Source organism: Rhinopithecus bieti, unplaced genomic scaffold (genome assembly GCF_001698545.2).
Source record: "Rhinopithecus bieti isolate Rb0 unplaced genomic scaffold, ASM169854v2 scaffold_27038, whole genome shotgun sequence".
NCBI lineage: Eukaryota > Metazoa > Chordata > Mammalia > Primates > Cercopithecidae > Rhinopithecus > Rhinopithecus bieti.
The window spans coordinates 410,517-424,433 of NW_016812221.1; the positions used below are offsets into that span (position 1 = coordinate 410,517).

Below are 13,917 nucleotides of genomic sequence, written 5' to 3' on the forward strand. Positions count from 1 at the left end.
GAGCCGCTGGCTACACCCTCTTTTCGCGGGAGAAATTTGGCGCGCTCCCACACCAGTCGCGAGAGCCGGAGAGCCGCCGTCCATCAAGGGCGCGCCCCGCCCGTCGCCCGCCCCCCGAGACTCTCCAATAGCGCGCCGGCGCCAGGCGGAGGTCCGCAGGGACCGGGGAAGAATGTGCGGAGGCGTGCGCGGCGCCCGGGGGCTGGGACCAGGCTGCGCTGCGGCCCGCCGTGCGGTCCGGAAATATCAGGCCTTCCCCACTCCACGCTCCGCGCCTCGGGCTCCGCGCCCGGCCCTGCCCAGGTGGGGTCGATGCCCCCGGCGGCGCGGCGCTGGGGGAGGCGATGGCGCCGGCCGTGTCCAGGCTGCGGGCCGAAGCCGGGCTCGGGGCGCTCCCGCAGCGGGCGCTCGCCCAGTACCTGCTTCTCCTGCGGCTCTACCCGGTGCTCACCAAGGCGGCCACCAGGTGAGCGGGGGCGCGGCCCCAGGTCGGCCGCAGTGGCGCGGGGCCTAGACAGGAGTGCGGGGTCGGGACCAGTCTGGGGGCGCGCCCGGGTCAGAGCCCCCGCAGCGGGCGCCCTCCGACCCGGCGCTGAACTTCTTACGGCGACACCCGCGTCCCCAGTCAGCGATTGTGAGGCGCCTAGCGGATCCCGCCCTCCCAGCGCGTGGAGGGCCCGCCCGGACCCCGGGGGCTCGGCGCTGAGGTTCCACCCAAGGACCCGACAGGGGCCCCGCGCACCCGGGGAAGCCACGGCCAGGGGAGCAGGTCCGCGTGGCGCGGGTGAAGACAGGGCCAGGGGAGCGGGTCCTCACGGCGGGGGTGGAGACAGGGCCGAGGGAGCGGGTCTGCGGGGCGCGGGTGAAGACATGGCCAGGGAGCGGGTTCGCACCGCGCGGGTGGAGACAGGCCCGAGGGAGCGGGTCTGGGGGACTCGGGTCCGCACGGCGCGGGTGGAGACACGGCCAGGGAAGGTATTTTTTGAGAAGGTGACATTGAACAGGCTGTGTAAAGAAGTGGAGCAGAGGCTCTCCTGGCACAGGGAACAGCAGGGCAAAGGTCCCTGTTAGGTTTTGAAGGGAAGGCCGGCGTTAAAGAAAGGCTGAGAGAGGTGCAGCTTGGACTCAGTCCCGAGGGAGGGAAGATCTGTGTGTGGAGAACGTGAACCCTGAGCAAGAGGCAGGAGATGTGAAGGGAATCGCCAGGGATCTGATCCAGAAGGTGTCTAGGTCCGTGCTAGGAATTTTGGATTTTATAGTTCAGAGAGCTTCTCAGAAGGCAAATACAAACCAAGGCCTGGAGGGAGCCACTGGGCGTGTTCCACATTTTTATGGAAATTTTTATTGTGCTAATTGTAGATTCACAAACAGTTACAAGACTAATATGGAGAGATCCCTTGTACACTTTCCCAGTGTCCCCCATTGGTTACATTCTGTGAAACTGCAGTGCAGTATCAACCAGGGCATGGCGTGGACACAGTCCACAGATCCTATTCAGATTTCTCCATTTTTCTTGTAGTTGTATCTGTTCTGTACAGTTTTATCACATCTGTACGTTCACGTGTTCACTACCACAGTCAAAATGCAGAACGGTGTCATGATAGGGCCGTCCCGTTGCTCTTTCATAACCACACAGCTTCCTTACTCCCAAACTGCAAAAGTTACAGTATAACATCACAGCCAGGAGGTTGACATTGATACTGGAAAGCCGCTTGTCCTTATCTATGTATTTAAGTCCACTGTCTCCACCTTTTTTTTTTTTTTTTTTTGAGACAGAGTCTCGCTCTGTCGCCCAGGCTGGAGTGCAGTGACAGGATCTCCACTCACTGCAAGCTCTGCCTCCCAGGTTCACAACATTCTCCTGCCTCAGCCTCCCAAGTAGCTGGGACTACAGGCGTCCACCACCCTGCCGGGCTAATTTTTGTATTTTTAGTAGAGATGGGGTTTCCCCGTGTTAGCCAGGATGGTCTCGATCTCCTGACCTCGTGATCCGCCCGCCTTGGCCTCCCACAGTGCTGGGATTACAGGCGTGAGCCGCCGTGCCCGGCTGTCTCCACCTTTTGATACAAGAACTATACATTGAGCCCCTTTAACAATAATTCCAACCCCCCCACCACCACCGCATCTGCTGCATGGCCTCAGAACGGCCCTCTCATTCACTTGTGGGAAGGGGCACCCTCCTGCTGGTCACTTCTGTTTTCTGATGACCTCCTTCTCCACAGTGGCATTTTGTCAGCACTTGGGAACTTCCTGGCCCAGATGATTGAGAAGAAGCGGAAAAAAGAAAACTCTGGAAGTCTAGATGTCGGTGGGCCTCTGAGATACGCTGTTTATGGGTGAGTGCCATACAAGGGGTGGGTTTACCCTGTAGCCACTGAGTGCAACCAAGCTGGGCACCAAAATGACGTAGTTGGAGTACTCTCATTTATAAATATGATTTTTTAAAAAACATTGTAGTAATCATCATGGGAAAAACTCGCATGGTTCATGTAGTTTGTATGGCATATATACATGTATGTGGTTTTTTGTTTTTTCTTTCTTTTTTTTTTGGAGACAGTCTCCCTCTGTCACCCAGGCTTACTGCAACCTCTGCCTCACCGGTTCAAGTGATTCTCCTGCCTCAGCCTCTGGAATAGCTGGGATTATAGCCATGCACTACCATGCCCAGCTAATTTTTGTATTTTTAGTAGAGATGGGGTTTCACCATGTTGGCCAGGCTGGTCTCGAACTCCTGACCTCAAGTGATCCACCCACCTCACCCTCCCAAAGTGCTGGGATTACAGCCTCATATTTGTGGTTTTATCATGTTTCTTTTGATTGGATGGGTGGGGGTGACTGTCTTAATTGGGCTGAGAGGCAAACTTGAGGGCAAGTAACTCAACCTAAAGTTAGACTTCAGGATTCAAAAACCCTGAAAGCGTCCTCGACTGGGCTCATGGAAGAGGAAAACTGACTCCAATATGACCAATTAGTTTCTATTGTTATTTTCATAGTGTAAATATCCAGAAAAGAAATGCTTAGGTACCCTGAAAAATGTCCAGGTTCTGAACCACTTTCTGAATTGCAAAAGCACAGTGATTCAAGAGTTTTACCAATTTAATCCACCCTGAGCTCTTGGCCAACAATAATGTTACAGATGGATTATTTGAAGTATTTTCCAACTACAGTGATTTTTTTTTTTAAATCCAGAATTCATGAAGATCATTTTTATGCTTACAGGCTTGCTAACTTGAATCATCATGGATTTTTCCATAATGTATTTAAAGCAGTAATCCCCCCAAGAGGGGCGGGTGACAAGATCACCTAGCAGGCCTCATCCAAGTACAGTTTTCCCATCCCCAGGACTTCAGTCCCCTTCCCCACTGAGAATCCCTGCAGAGGCCACATAACACCCTGTGACCGAGTGGGAAAACACACTGAGAACCACTTATTTAAAGACTGTCAACGTCACAAGTTGAAAGACCCCACTTTTTATTGCCAAATTTTATGGAACTGCAAGGCCTCTTGTCCCAGTAGATGTGACAGCTGGTTCCATTCTCTCCCAAGCACACAGGGGAATGATTAGTAGCAATGCACGCAAGCCAGAGTGCAGCACCAGGTCCCGCCCTTGCCAGTTAGCCTGGCAAGTTTGATGAAAAGCTCTACAACCAGGGACATGTCTGATGATTCATTATTGAGCACCTTCTCAAAGCCAGGCCCTGTTCTGGGCACTGCAGTGGACAGAAGACGTAGCCTGCCTTGGGGAGCCTGCCTTCTAGGGGTGAAGAAAGGCACAGACTAACCTAACAGATGAGATAAGGACAGTGCTAGGCAGAAAAGGAACTAGGGCTTGGAATAAAGCGTGTTAGCACAGGCGTGCATGCGTGCTGGGACAACCCGGAAGTTGACAGTATGAGGGGAGCGAGCCACCATGGCTAGGTGGGGAAGTGCTGGGCGCAGAGTCCACAGCAGGAGGAGCGAGCCACCATGGCTAGGCGGGGAAGCGCTGGTCGCAGAGAGTCCACAGCAGGAGCAAGTCTGGTCTGTTAGAACAACAGAGCGCCCCTGAAGCTGACTTGTCTGTACAGACCTGTGTGGCCAATACTGAGGGATATCAGGAAGCAGGGCTTAGGACCTGGGATTTGGGGGTGAAGCTAGACCAGAGAAGAGCACATCCAGAGAACCACAGCCTGGCTCACACCCCCTGGGGGCCTCAGGTTCTTCTTCACAGGGCCGCTGAGTCACTTCTTCTACCTCTTCATGGAACAATGGATCCCTCCGGAGGTCCCCCTGGCAGGGCTCAGGAGGCTCCTCCTGGACCGCCTCGTCTTTGCACCGGCCTTCCTCATGTTGTTCTTCCTCATCATGAACTTTCTGGAGGTGGGTGTCTGCCGCAGCACTTACTGCAGCTCTTCGTTTAGCACAGGGATTCTTCACCTGACATTCCTGGCAGAGTTCAGAGGGTCTGCAAACTTTTCACTCAAATTGAAATTTTGCCTTTTCCTTTATGAATACAGGAAGCAAACGTCTAGTATTGGCAGGACCTGTTTGTACCCAGTACAGTCACTTTGTTTATTTATTTATTTAAAGGCAGGGTTTCACTCTGTCACCCAGGCTGCAGTGCAGTAGCACAATCACAGCCCACCGCAGCCTCAAACTCCTGGGTTCAAGCAATCCTCTTGCCTCAGCCTCCCAAGTAGCTGAGACTACATGTGTGTGCCACCACACCCAGCTAATCAGATATTTTTATATCACATGTTAGTTGTTACAGATATCTTGAAATATCATTTATGCTCATTACTACTTGGACCTGCCATTAGAGGTCTTGTCACTGTGTAAAGAAAGAAATAGGCCAGGTGCAGTGGCTCATGCCTGTAATCCCAGCACTTTGGGAGACTGAGGCCGGTGGATCACCTGAGGTCAGGAGTTTGAGACCAGCCTGGCCAACATGGCGAAACCTCGTCTCTACTAAAAACTACAAAAATTAGCCAGGCCTGGTGGTGGGCGCCTGTAATCCCAGCTACTTCGGAGGCTGAGGCAGGAGAATCGCTTGAAGCCGGGAGGCGGAGGTTGCAGTGAGCTGAGATTGCGCCATTGCACTCCAGCCTAGGTGACAGAGCAAGACTCTGTCTCAAAAAAAAAAAAAGAAAGAAAGAAACAGGGCCGGGTGTGGTGGTGCATGCCTGTCATCCCAGCACTTTGTGAGGCCAAGGCCAGTAGATAGCTTGGGGCCAGGAGTTCAGGACCAGCCTGGGCAACATGGCGAAAACCAATCTCTCCAAAAATTAAAAAATGAGCCAGTGGGGTGATGTGCACCTGTAGTTCCAGCTATTCGGGAGGCTAAAGTGAGAGAATCCCTTGAGCCCAAGATGTGGAGGCTGCAGTAAGCAGAGATCGCATCACTGCACTCCAGCTTGGGTAACAGAGCAAGACCCTGGTTCAAAAGACAAAATAAAAAAATAGAGATAAACACATTAGTCTGTCAAAATTTTTTCTGAATATTTTGATAACTGTGTTTCAGTATTACTGGTTCCTTTGTAGTCCTATATTATTTATTTATTTATTTATTTTTAATTATTATTTTTTTGAGACAGAGTCTCACCCTGTTGCCCAGGCTGGAGTGCAGTGGCGCGATCTCGGCTCACTGCAACCTCCACCTCCCTGGTGCAAATGACTCTCCTGCCTCAGCCTCCTGAGTAGCTGGGATTACGGGAGCCCACCACCACACCCAGCTAATTTTTGTATTTTTAGTAGAGATGCGGTTTCATCACGTTGGCCAGGCTTGTCTTGAACTCCTGACCTGATGATCCACCTGCCTCGGCCTCCCAGAGTGCTGGGATTATAGGTGTGAGCCACTGCGCCTGGCCATATTTTATTTTATACATTATAAAACATGATTCTGAGAAGGGGGTCCACAGGCTTCACTAAACTGCCAAAGAGATCTGTGGCACAAGAAGTTTGAGACCCCTGATGATGACACAGAAGCCTGTGCAAGTTCTGGGCCTGGAGGTTCACCTACCGGCATAATCCCAGTTGGAATCCAACACGGGGGAGGCATGTTCACCTGCACTCAGCAGATGTGTCTGTTCTGACTGTCCCACCTTCCCCGTTGACGAGCACCTTCAAATCCTCACCGTCTCTAGGAGCACTAGCCGGGTTGTGCTGTGTGTTTGAGACGTGTCACCTTCTTTTTTTTTTTTGAGACGGAGTCTCACTCTGTCGCCCAGGCTGGAGTACAGTGACGTAATCTCAGCTCACTGCAACCTCCGCCTCTTGGGTTCAAGCAATTCTCTGCCTCAGCCTCCGGAATAGCAGGGATTGCAGGTGCCCGCCACTACGCCCAGCTAATTTTTTTGTATTTTTAGTAGAGGTGGGGTTTCACCACCTTGGCCAGGTTGGTATTGAACTCCTGACCTCGTGATCCACTTGCCTCGGCCTCCCAAAGTGCTGGGATTACAGGTGTGCCACTGCGCCCAGTGTCACCTTCTGTCCTGAAAGTAATTTGTTTTAACCAATCGCTTCTCCATACAGAAGTTCTAAAGGTTCATGTATTCAAATATGACATTATTTTCCTTCATGCCTTTCCTTACAGGAAGATAATAGAAATATTCTCCTATACTTTCCTCTGGTATCCTTATAGTTTTACTTGTGTACGGTAGGAGACAGACATCTGTATGGATTTTTCTACTTACATAGCAAATTTTCTCATTACCATTTATTGGGCAATCCCCAGTATTTTGAAATATTCTCATTTCCAGCTGTACAGGCAATTATCTGGACTCTTTGTTCTTTTGCTGGATTATTTTCTTTTTTTTGAGATGGAGTCTCGCTCTGTTGCCGAGGCTGGAGTGCAGTGGTGCAATCCCGGCTCACTGCAACCTCCACCTCTCGGGTTCAAGTGATTTTTATGCCTCAGCCTCCAGAGTAGCTGGGACAACAGGTGCCCACCACCATGCCCGACTAATGTTTGTATTTTTAGTAGCAATGGGGTTCCTCTGTGTTGGCCAGGCTGGTCTCGACCTCAAGTGATATGCCCACCTTGGCATTACAGGTGTGAGCCACTGCACCCAGCTTTCCCCCTTACTTTAAACAAGAAAATATTTAAGCATTTCTTTAAAATTTTTTTTTAGTTTGTATATACTTAGAGGGTACGAGTGCAAATTTCTTATGTGACTGTGCTGTGGTGACATCTGAGCTTTCAGTTCCCATCACCCAAGTAGTCAGTGGTGATTTCCAACCCTCCTCTCCCTGCCACCTTTTCAAGTCTCTGGTGTCTGTTATTTCCCTCTGTTGGTCCATGTGTACCCACTGTTTAGCCCCCACTTATGAGTGAGAACATCTGCTGAGGCAGGAAGGTCACTTGAGCCCAGGATGTCAAGACCAGCCTGGGCAACATAGTGAGACCCCTTCTCTACAAAAAAATTAAAAATCAAAGTGTTGTGTTGGCACATGCCTGTAGTCCCAGCTACTCGGGAGGCTGAGACTGAGGCTTGATGCCAGGAGGTTTAGGCTGAGTGAGCCGTGATCGCACCCGCTGCACTCCAACCGGCGTGGGCAACAGAGTGGAGACGGCGAGACCCTATCTGGGAAAAAAAAAGTGGGAACAAGCAGTATTTGACTTTCCATTGGTGAGTTGTTTCATTTGGGATAATGGCCCCTGGTTCACTCTGTGTCACTGCAAAAGACATGCTCTTTTTTATTTTTTTGACACAGAGTCTTGCTGTTTTGTCCAGGCTGGAGTGTAGTGGCGCAATCTCATCTCACTGCAACCTCCGCCCCCTAGGTTCAACAATTTTCCTGCCTCAGCCTCCCAAAGTGCTGGGATTACAGGCGTGAGCCACCATGCCCGGCCGAGTTCATTCTTTTTTTATAGCAGAGTAGTGTTCCGTGGTATATTTATGGCACTTTTTCTTTATCCAGTCCTCTGTTGGGGGACATTTAGGTTGATTCCATGTGTTTGCTGTTGTGGATAGCCCTGTGATAAACATACGAGGGCAGGGATTTTTTGATATGATTCCTCTTCCTTTGGGTAGACGCCCAGTAGTGGGATTGCTGGATTGAATGGTGGTTCTATTTTTAGTTCTTTGAGAAATCTCCATACTGTTTTCCAGAAAGGCTGTACTAATTTGCATTCCCACCAGCAGTATGTAAGTGTTCACTTTTCTCCACATTCTTGCCAGCATCTATTGTTTTTTGACCTTTTTTGGTTTTTTTTGAGACAGAGTTTCACTGAGTTAGCCAGGGTGGAGTGCAGTGGCGTGATCTCGGCTCACCACAACCTCCGCCTCCCAGGTTCAAGTGATTCTCCTGCCTCAGCCTCCTGAGTAGCTGGGATTACAGGCACATGCCACCATGCTCAACTAATTTTTGTATTCTTTTTAGTAGAAATGGGGTTTCACCGTGTTGGTCAGGCTGGTCTCGAACTCCTGACCTCGTGATCCGCCCGCCTCAGCCTCCCAAAGTGCTGAGATTACAGGCATGAGCCACCGCGCCTGGCCACTTGACTTTTTAATAATAGCCATTCTGACTGGCGTGAGGTGGTATCTTTTTGTGGTTTTAATTTGCATTTCTCTGATGATTAGTGATGTTGAATATTTTTTCATATGTTTCTTGGCCACTTGTTTTCTTCTTTTGAAAATGTTCATGTCCTTTGCCCAGTTTTTTAATGAGGTTATTCATTTCTTTCTTGTTGAGTTGTGTGAGTTCCTCGTAGATTCTGGATAACAACCCTTTGTAGGATGCATAATATGCATATATTTTTTCCCATGCTGTAGATTGTCTGTTGATTGTTTCTTTTGCTGTGCAGAAGCTTTTTTGTTTAATGAAGTCCTGTTTGTCTGTTTTTGGTTTTGCTGTGTTTGCTTTTGAGGACTTAGTCACAAATTCTTTGTCTCTGGCTGACGTCCAGAGGAGTTGCTCCCAGGATCTTCATGGTTTCAGGACTTGGGTGCAGGTCTTGAATCCACCAGCTGACATTTAGAATCAACTTACTGGGGTCCTTTTTTTTTTTTTTTTTGTAACTCCTAACAAGTTTGATTGGAAAGACATCGACTTTGGAGGTTATTTGGGAGGAACTGACAGCATAGCTCTGAGTAGCAGTTCTGGTGCCCAGGGCCAGCCTTGGGAGTCACCTCCTCGACTTTGGAGGTTATTTGGGAGGAACTGACAGCATAGCTCTGAGTAGCAGTTCTGGTGCCCAGGGCCAGCCTTGGGAGTCACCTCCTCTGGTTGTCCTCAAGGAGTGATGGGCCGGGACACACATCACCACCAGCGTGAGCAGGCCGCTGTCTGGCATCTCACTGATCATTTTCCATCTCACTGGTTGGCTCCTTAGAGCCGCAGTGCTGAGTACACGTGTGTGCTGTCTGCATACACACAGAACAAAATCCAATAGCAGTTTAAAAACCATCACGTTAGGTTTGGGTGCCCGGAATTCAGTTCTGATGGGCAGTGAGATTGTTCACCACCTGCCTTCCCTCCTTTGCAGGGGAAAGACGCCTCAGCCTTCGCTACCAAGATGAGGGGGGGCTTCTGGCCGGCGCTAAGGATGAACTGGAGGGTGTGGACGCCAGTACAGTTCATCAACATCAATTACATCCCTCTGAAGGTGAGGGCCACGGGGCTCAGCCTCTGCCAACATTACTTTCTGTCAGCCTTTCCCTTCCTTCCTTCTTTCCTTCCTTCCTTCCTTCCTTCCTTCCTGCCTTCCTTCTTTCCCCTTCCCCTCTCTTTTTTTTCTTTTCTTTTCTTTTCTTTTCTCCTCTTTCTGCTGTAGTTTCCACTGGACTTGGTTTCCCCATGTCTAGACTCCTCAGCCAGCCTTGGATTTTGCCCATGACCCTGAATCATTGCTAGTTCTGGATTCAGGAAGCAACACACAAGGGTGTTCAGAGTGGGTGTCGTTACCTCTTCCGTTTGTTCAGCAAATTCTCATTAAAAGCCCCCATGCCAGGGATGCCCTTGAGTTTCCTAGCCTTTGAAACATTCCCAGTTCCAGGAGTGTACATTCAGGCAATTTGAATCTATGCTCCTGGGTTGCAGTCCTCAAACTCAACCCAAATAAACTCTAGTTATACTTAGAAAAAAAAGACCGTCATGGTAGCTCACGCCTGTAATCCCAAAACTATGGGAGGCTGAGGCGGCCAAATCACTTGAAGCCAGGAGTTCGAGACCAGCCTGGCCAACATAGCAAAAACCCCATCTCTACTAAAAATAACAAAAGTTAGCCGGGCGTGGTGGCAGGTGCCTGTAGTCCCAGCTACTCAGGTGGCTGAGGCACAAGAATCGCTTGAACCCGGGAGGCGGAGGTTGGAGTGAGCTGAGATTGCGCCACTGCACTCTAGCCTGGGCAACAGAGTAAGACCCTGTCTCAAAAAATAAATAAAATGTTAAAAAGAAACAAAGCATTCGTGGTCCCTGGGCTCAGGAATTACAGCTGAGCCTGAAGGCAGGCACTGTATGGCCATGGGTCCTGCCGCTGACCTGGAAGGGCTGCCTCACCTGGATGAGGGGTGGGCCTGTCCAGGTGCAGAGTGAAGACCTTCTGGGGAAACCACCTTTCCGCTATCCTGTGCATGAAGGAGCTGCTGTAGGGACTGAGTCAAAGGTGTCAGATTGAGGCTGGGCTGGTGGAGCGGAGACTGGAGCCCCAGGCTCTGCCACGGGGATCAAGTGTCTTTATGCACAGCCGGGGTCCCCAGGACCACTCCCACACTGGGAGGATGGGGTGCAGCACCCCCTGCAGCATGGCAGGACACCCCAGGATGCTGCAGGAGGAGGCCTGGCAGAGTCTGCAGCAGCCACGTGCTTCCCTCCCCCACAAGGTGTGCCGCCCATCAGGGTTTTCCTGGCACTCGTGGGCCGGCATCCCTGCCTGCTGCCCCAAAGCTCCAGACCCCTAGAAAGACAGCAGCTGTGTGGAGCCCGCGATGTTGGTGCAAACAGTCCAGACGCAGGGCCCTTCTGGGAAAGGTGGGTACCATCCCAGCCCAGGCTGCCGCTAGGGAGGACCTGGACAGGCCTGCAGTGGCTGGATCTCAGCTGCAGAGAGCCTTCCTGCATTAGCACCGGCTCTGAGCCCTGCCCAGGAGGGAGGAGAGGACCAGGGTGACCCCTGAGGGAGAGGAGGGAGGCGGCCCAGTGTGCACACATGCTGCACACACCACAAACACACACATCAGGAAGCAGCAGGAAAACAGGGGCGCACATAGACAGGACAAAGAGGCGGTTCACCCTTAGCCAACGTTGCCAGGAGTTAAAGCAAAATAAAAACAAACTTTCCTTTGGCTTTAACAGTGGCCCTTCCCAGAGCAATTTCAGCTCCATGGGGCTGAAGCCAGATTGCTTTGAAGAGTGGGTGGGAATTATTTTAAAAATCACAAGTCTAGAACATGATCTCAAAGTTTGTGGAGACCAGGCATGGTGGCTTATGCCTGTAATCCCAGAACTTTGAGAGGCCGAGGCAGAAGGATCACTCGAAGCCAGGAGTTTGAGACCAGTCTGGGCAACATAGTGAGACCCCATCTCTATTTTATAAAATGAATTTTAAAAGTTTGAGAGGAGGTGAGGTGAAGCGATGGAAGAAGGCTGGGTGGCAGAGGGGTTCTGACACTAAAAGATGCGGACATGGTGGGTGCAGACGTGAAGCTGCTTGTGGGATGGGCAAACACCCATGTCCAGAAAGAGTGGCTCTGTGGGGTCCCCTAAGGAGACAGGTGGATGCGAGCCCCCCGCACACTCACCGTGGTGCTTGGGACAGAGGCCCCACCCTCTGATGAGAGAGGAGAGAGAAAGGGACGCTGAGCGGAGAGGAGAGTGGGACATCCTGCCTCAAGCCCCTACGTGCCTCTCCTCTGGAGGGCCAGGGGCTGGGACTGAGGGGAGAGGAAGCTAGGTGGGCACTGTGAGGGGATACAGAAGGGCCAGGTTTGGCCACATGGAGGATGGGAGAGCATGCTGACTGCAGAAACAAAGACTTCTGGGCAGAGGGGGCTGGGGCTTGTCCAGCTGTGGTCAGCATCTGGGAAGGTGAGAAGGCAGGAAGGATAAAGAATTTTCCAGGGAGTGTGACTGGAGAAGAGTAGGCTAAGAAAGCTACAGCCATAGGCCACCGGTTCTCGGGAATTTAGAGAAGGAAGTAGAGACAGGTGAGAAGACAGACTGGCCAGGAACATGGAGGATCTGGGATGGAAGAGGGGAGAGCCAGGAAGCCACGCCTCTGAGCAGCGTGGGGGCAGAGTCACCATCCTAGGTGTGTGCAGGTGGGTGAGGAAGCGGCATTCATTCAGCAAGCATTTCCTGAGCAGTGGCTGTGTGCCGTGCTGCGAGACTCGGGGACGTGGTGATGAACCAGACAGACAGGCTGCTACTTTCATAGCACCACATGCCAGGGAGAGACTCAGCACCAGGCCAGGGAATTCTGGGGAAGGGTGAAGCTGCTGAGTCACCAAAGCAGGGCAGTGGAATGGCGATGGTTAGAGAGGAGGGAAGGTCTGGGGCCCCTCCCCTGTTCGTCAGCTGTGTCCCCCGAGGAGTGTGCAGCCACCTGCGTGATGGCTGGTCCTGGAGTGAGAGAGGCCGAACCAGGAGCTAAGGTCTGCAGTGAAGTGGAAAAAAGGAGCGTGACTTGGCTTTGGGATTCCTGGGCCGCTGTCGCCTGTGAACACTGTAACTAGGGGACCATTTTTCTTCTCCACTCCTCTCTGCTAGGGGCCTAGCACAGCGTTTGGTACCAACAGAGGCTCAGTAAATGCAGTAATGGATGGGTAGTTGGACCAGCCGACAACCCGTTCAAACGGGTAAACGAATGAACTGGGTGACTGAGGCTGGATAACTGGCCACGGCCTCCCACTGACCGTGGTCTATCGGACTGTTCTTTTTGGCAGTTCCGGGTGCTCTTCGCCAACCTGGCAGCTCTGTTCTGGTATGCCTACCTGGCCTCCCTGGGGAAGTGACAACCGCTGGAAGAACATCAGATGCACTGTGGACAGGGGTCTGGGGGTCTCACGCGCCCAGCGAGAGCAGAACCAACCCAGTCAGGATGTCACTGCCTCTAAATCAGGTGATTCAAGACGCCCGAAAATGATGGATAGAGAAGCAGATCTCTCAATGTCAGACTCTCAATGTCAGACTCTCAATGTCAGACTCTCAATGTCAGACCCTCAGTGTCAGACTCTCAGTGTCAGACTCTCAGTGTCAGATGCTCAATGTCAGACTCTCAGTGTCAGACTCTCAGTGTCAGACTCTCAATGTCAGAACCTTGTGTTTAAAAGGCAGTCGCTGACTTCAGCTGGTGCTGCCCCAGAAACTTAACATTTAGTAGAGGCAATTTCAACTGTTACTGTGGACCGAATTAGGATCACAATAAACAATAATGTAGGTTCTTCAATGGTGACTTTCATCTCTCAGAACAATTGCTGTTGCTTTGAAAGAAATGCATAGCCAGGGCCGGGCGCGGTGGCTCACGCCTGTAATCCCAGCACTTTGGGAGGCCGAGGCGGGCGGATCACGAGGTCAGGAGATCAAGACCACAGTGAAACCCCGTCTCTACTAAAAATACAAAAAATTAGCTGGGCACGGTGGTGGGCGCCTGTAGTCCCAGCTGCTCCGGAGGCTGAGGCAGGAGAATGGCGTGAACCCGGGAGGCAGAGCTTGCAGTGAGCCGAGATCACGCCACTGCACTCCAGCCTGGGCGACAGAGCTAGACTCCATCTCAAAAAAAAAAAAAAAAGAAATGCATAGCCAGATTTTTTTAAATTTTCGTGTGTGTGGTACGACACATAAAACACAATATTTACCATGTAGCTGGTCGTGGGGGCTCATGCCTGTCATCCCAGTACTTTGGGAGGCAGAGGCAGGAAGATTGCTTGAGGCCAGGAATTTGAGACCAGCCTGGGCAACACAGTGAGACCTCATTTCTACAAGAAAAAAAAATACACA

At 51.4% G+C, this 13,917-nt stretch overlaps 1 protein-coding gene across 1 annotated transcript; it reads left to right on the forward strand.

The window, feature by feature from the left end:
• The first annotated feature begins 301 nt into the window (after nucleotides 1-301).
• On the forward strand, nucleotides 302-13,372 carry PXMP2 (peroxisomal membrane protein 2). Its single transcript, XM_017895679.1, has 5 exons — nucleotides 302-466; nucleotides 2,223-2,336; nucleotides 4,197-4,359; nucleotides 9,467-9,586; nucleotides 12,864-13,372. The coding sequence occupies exons 1-5, from the start codon at nucleotides 345-347 to the stop codon at nucleotides 12,930-12,932; spliced, it is 588 nt and encodes a 195-aa protein (XP_017751168.1). The 5' UTR covers nucleotides 302-344; the 3' UTR covers nucleotides 12,933-13,372.
• The last annotated feature ends 545 nt before the right edge of the window (nucleotides 13,373-13,917 follow it).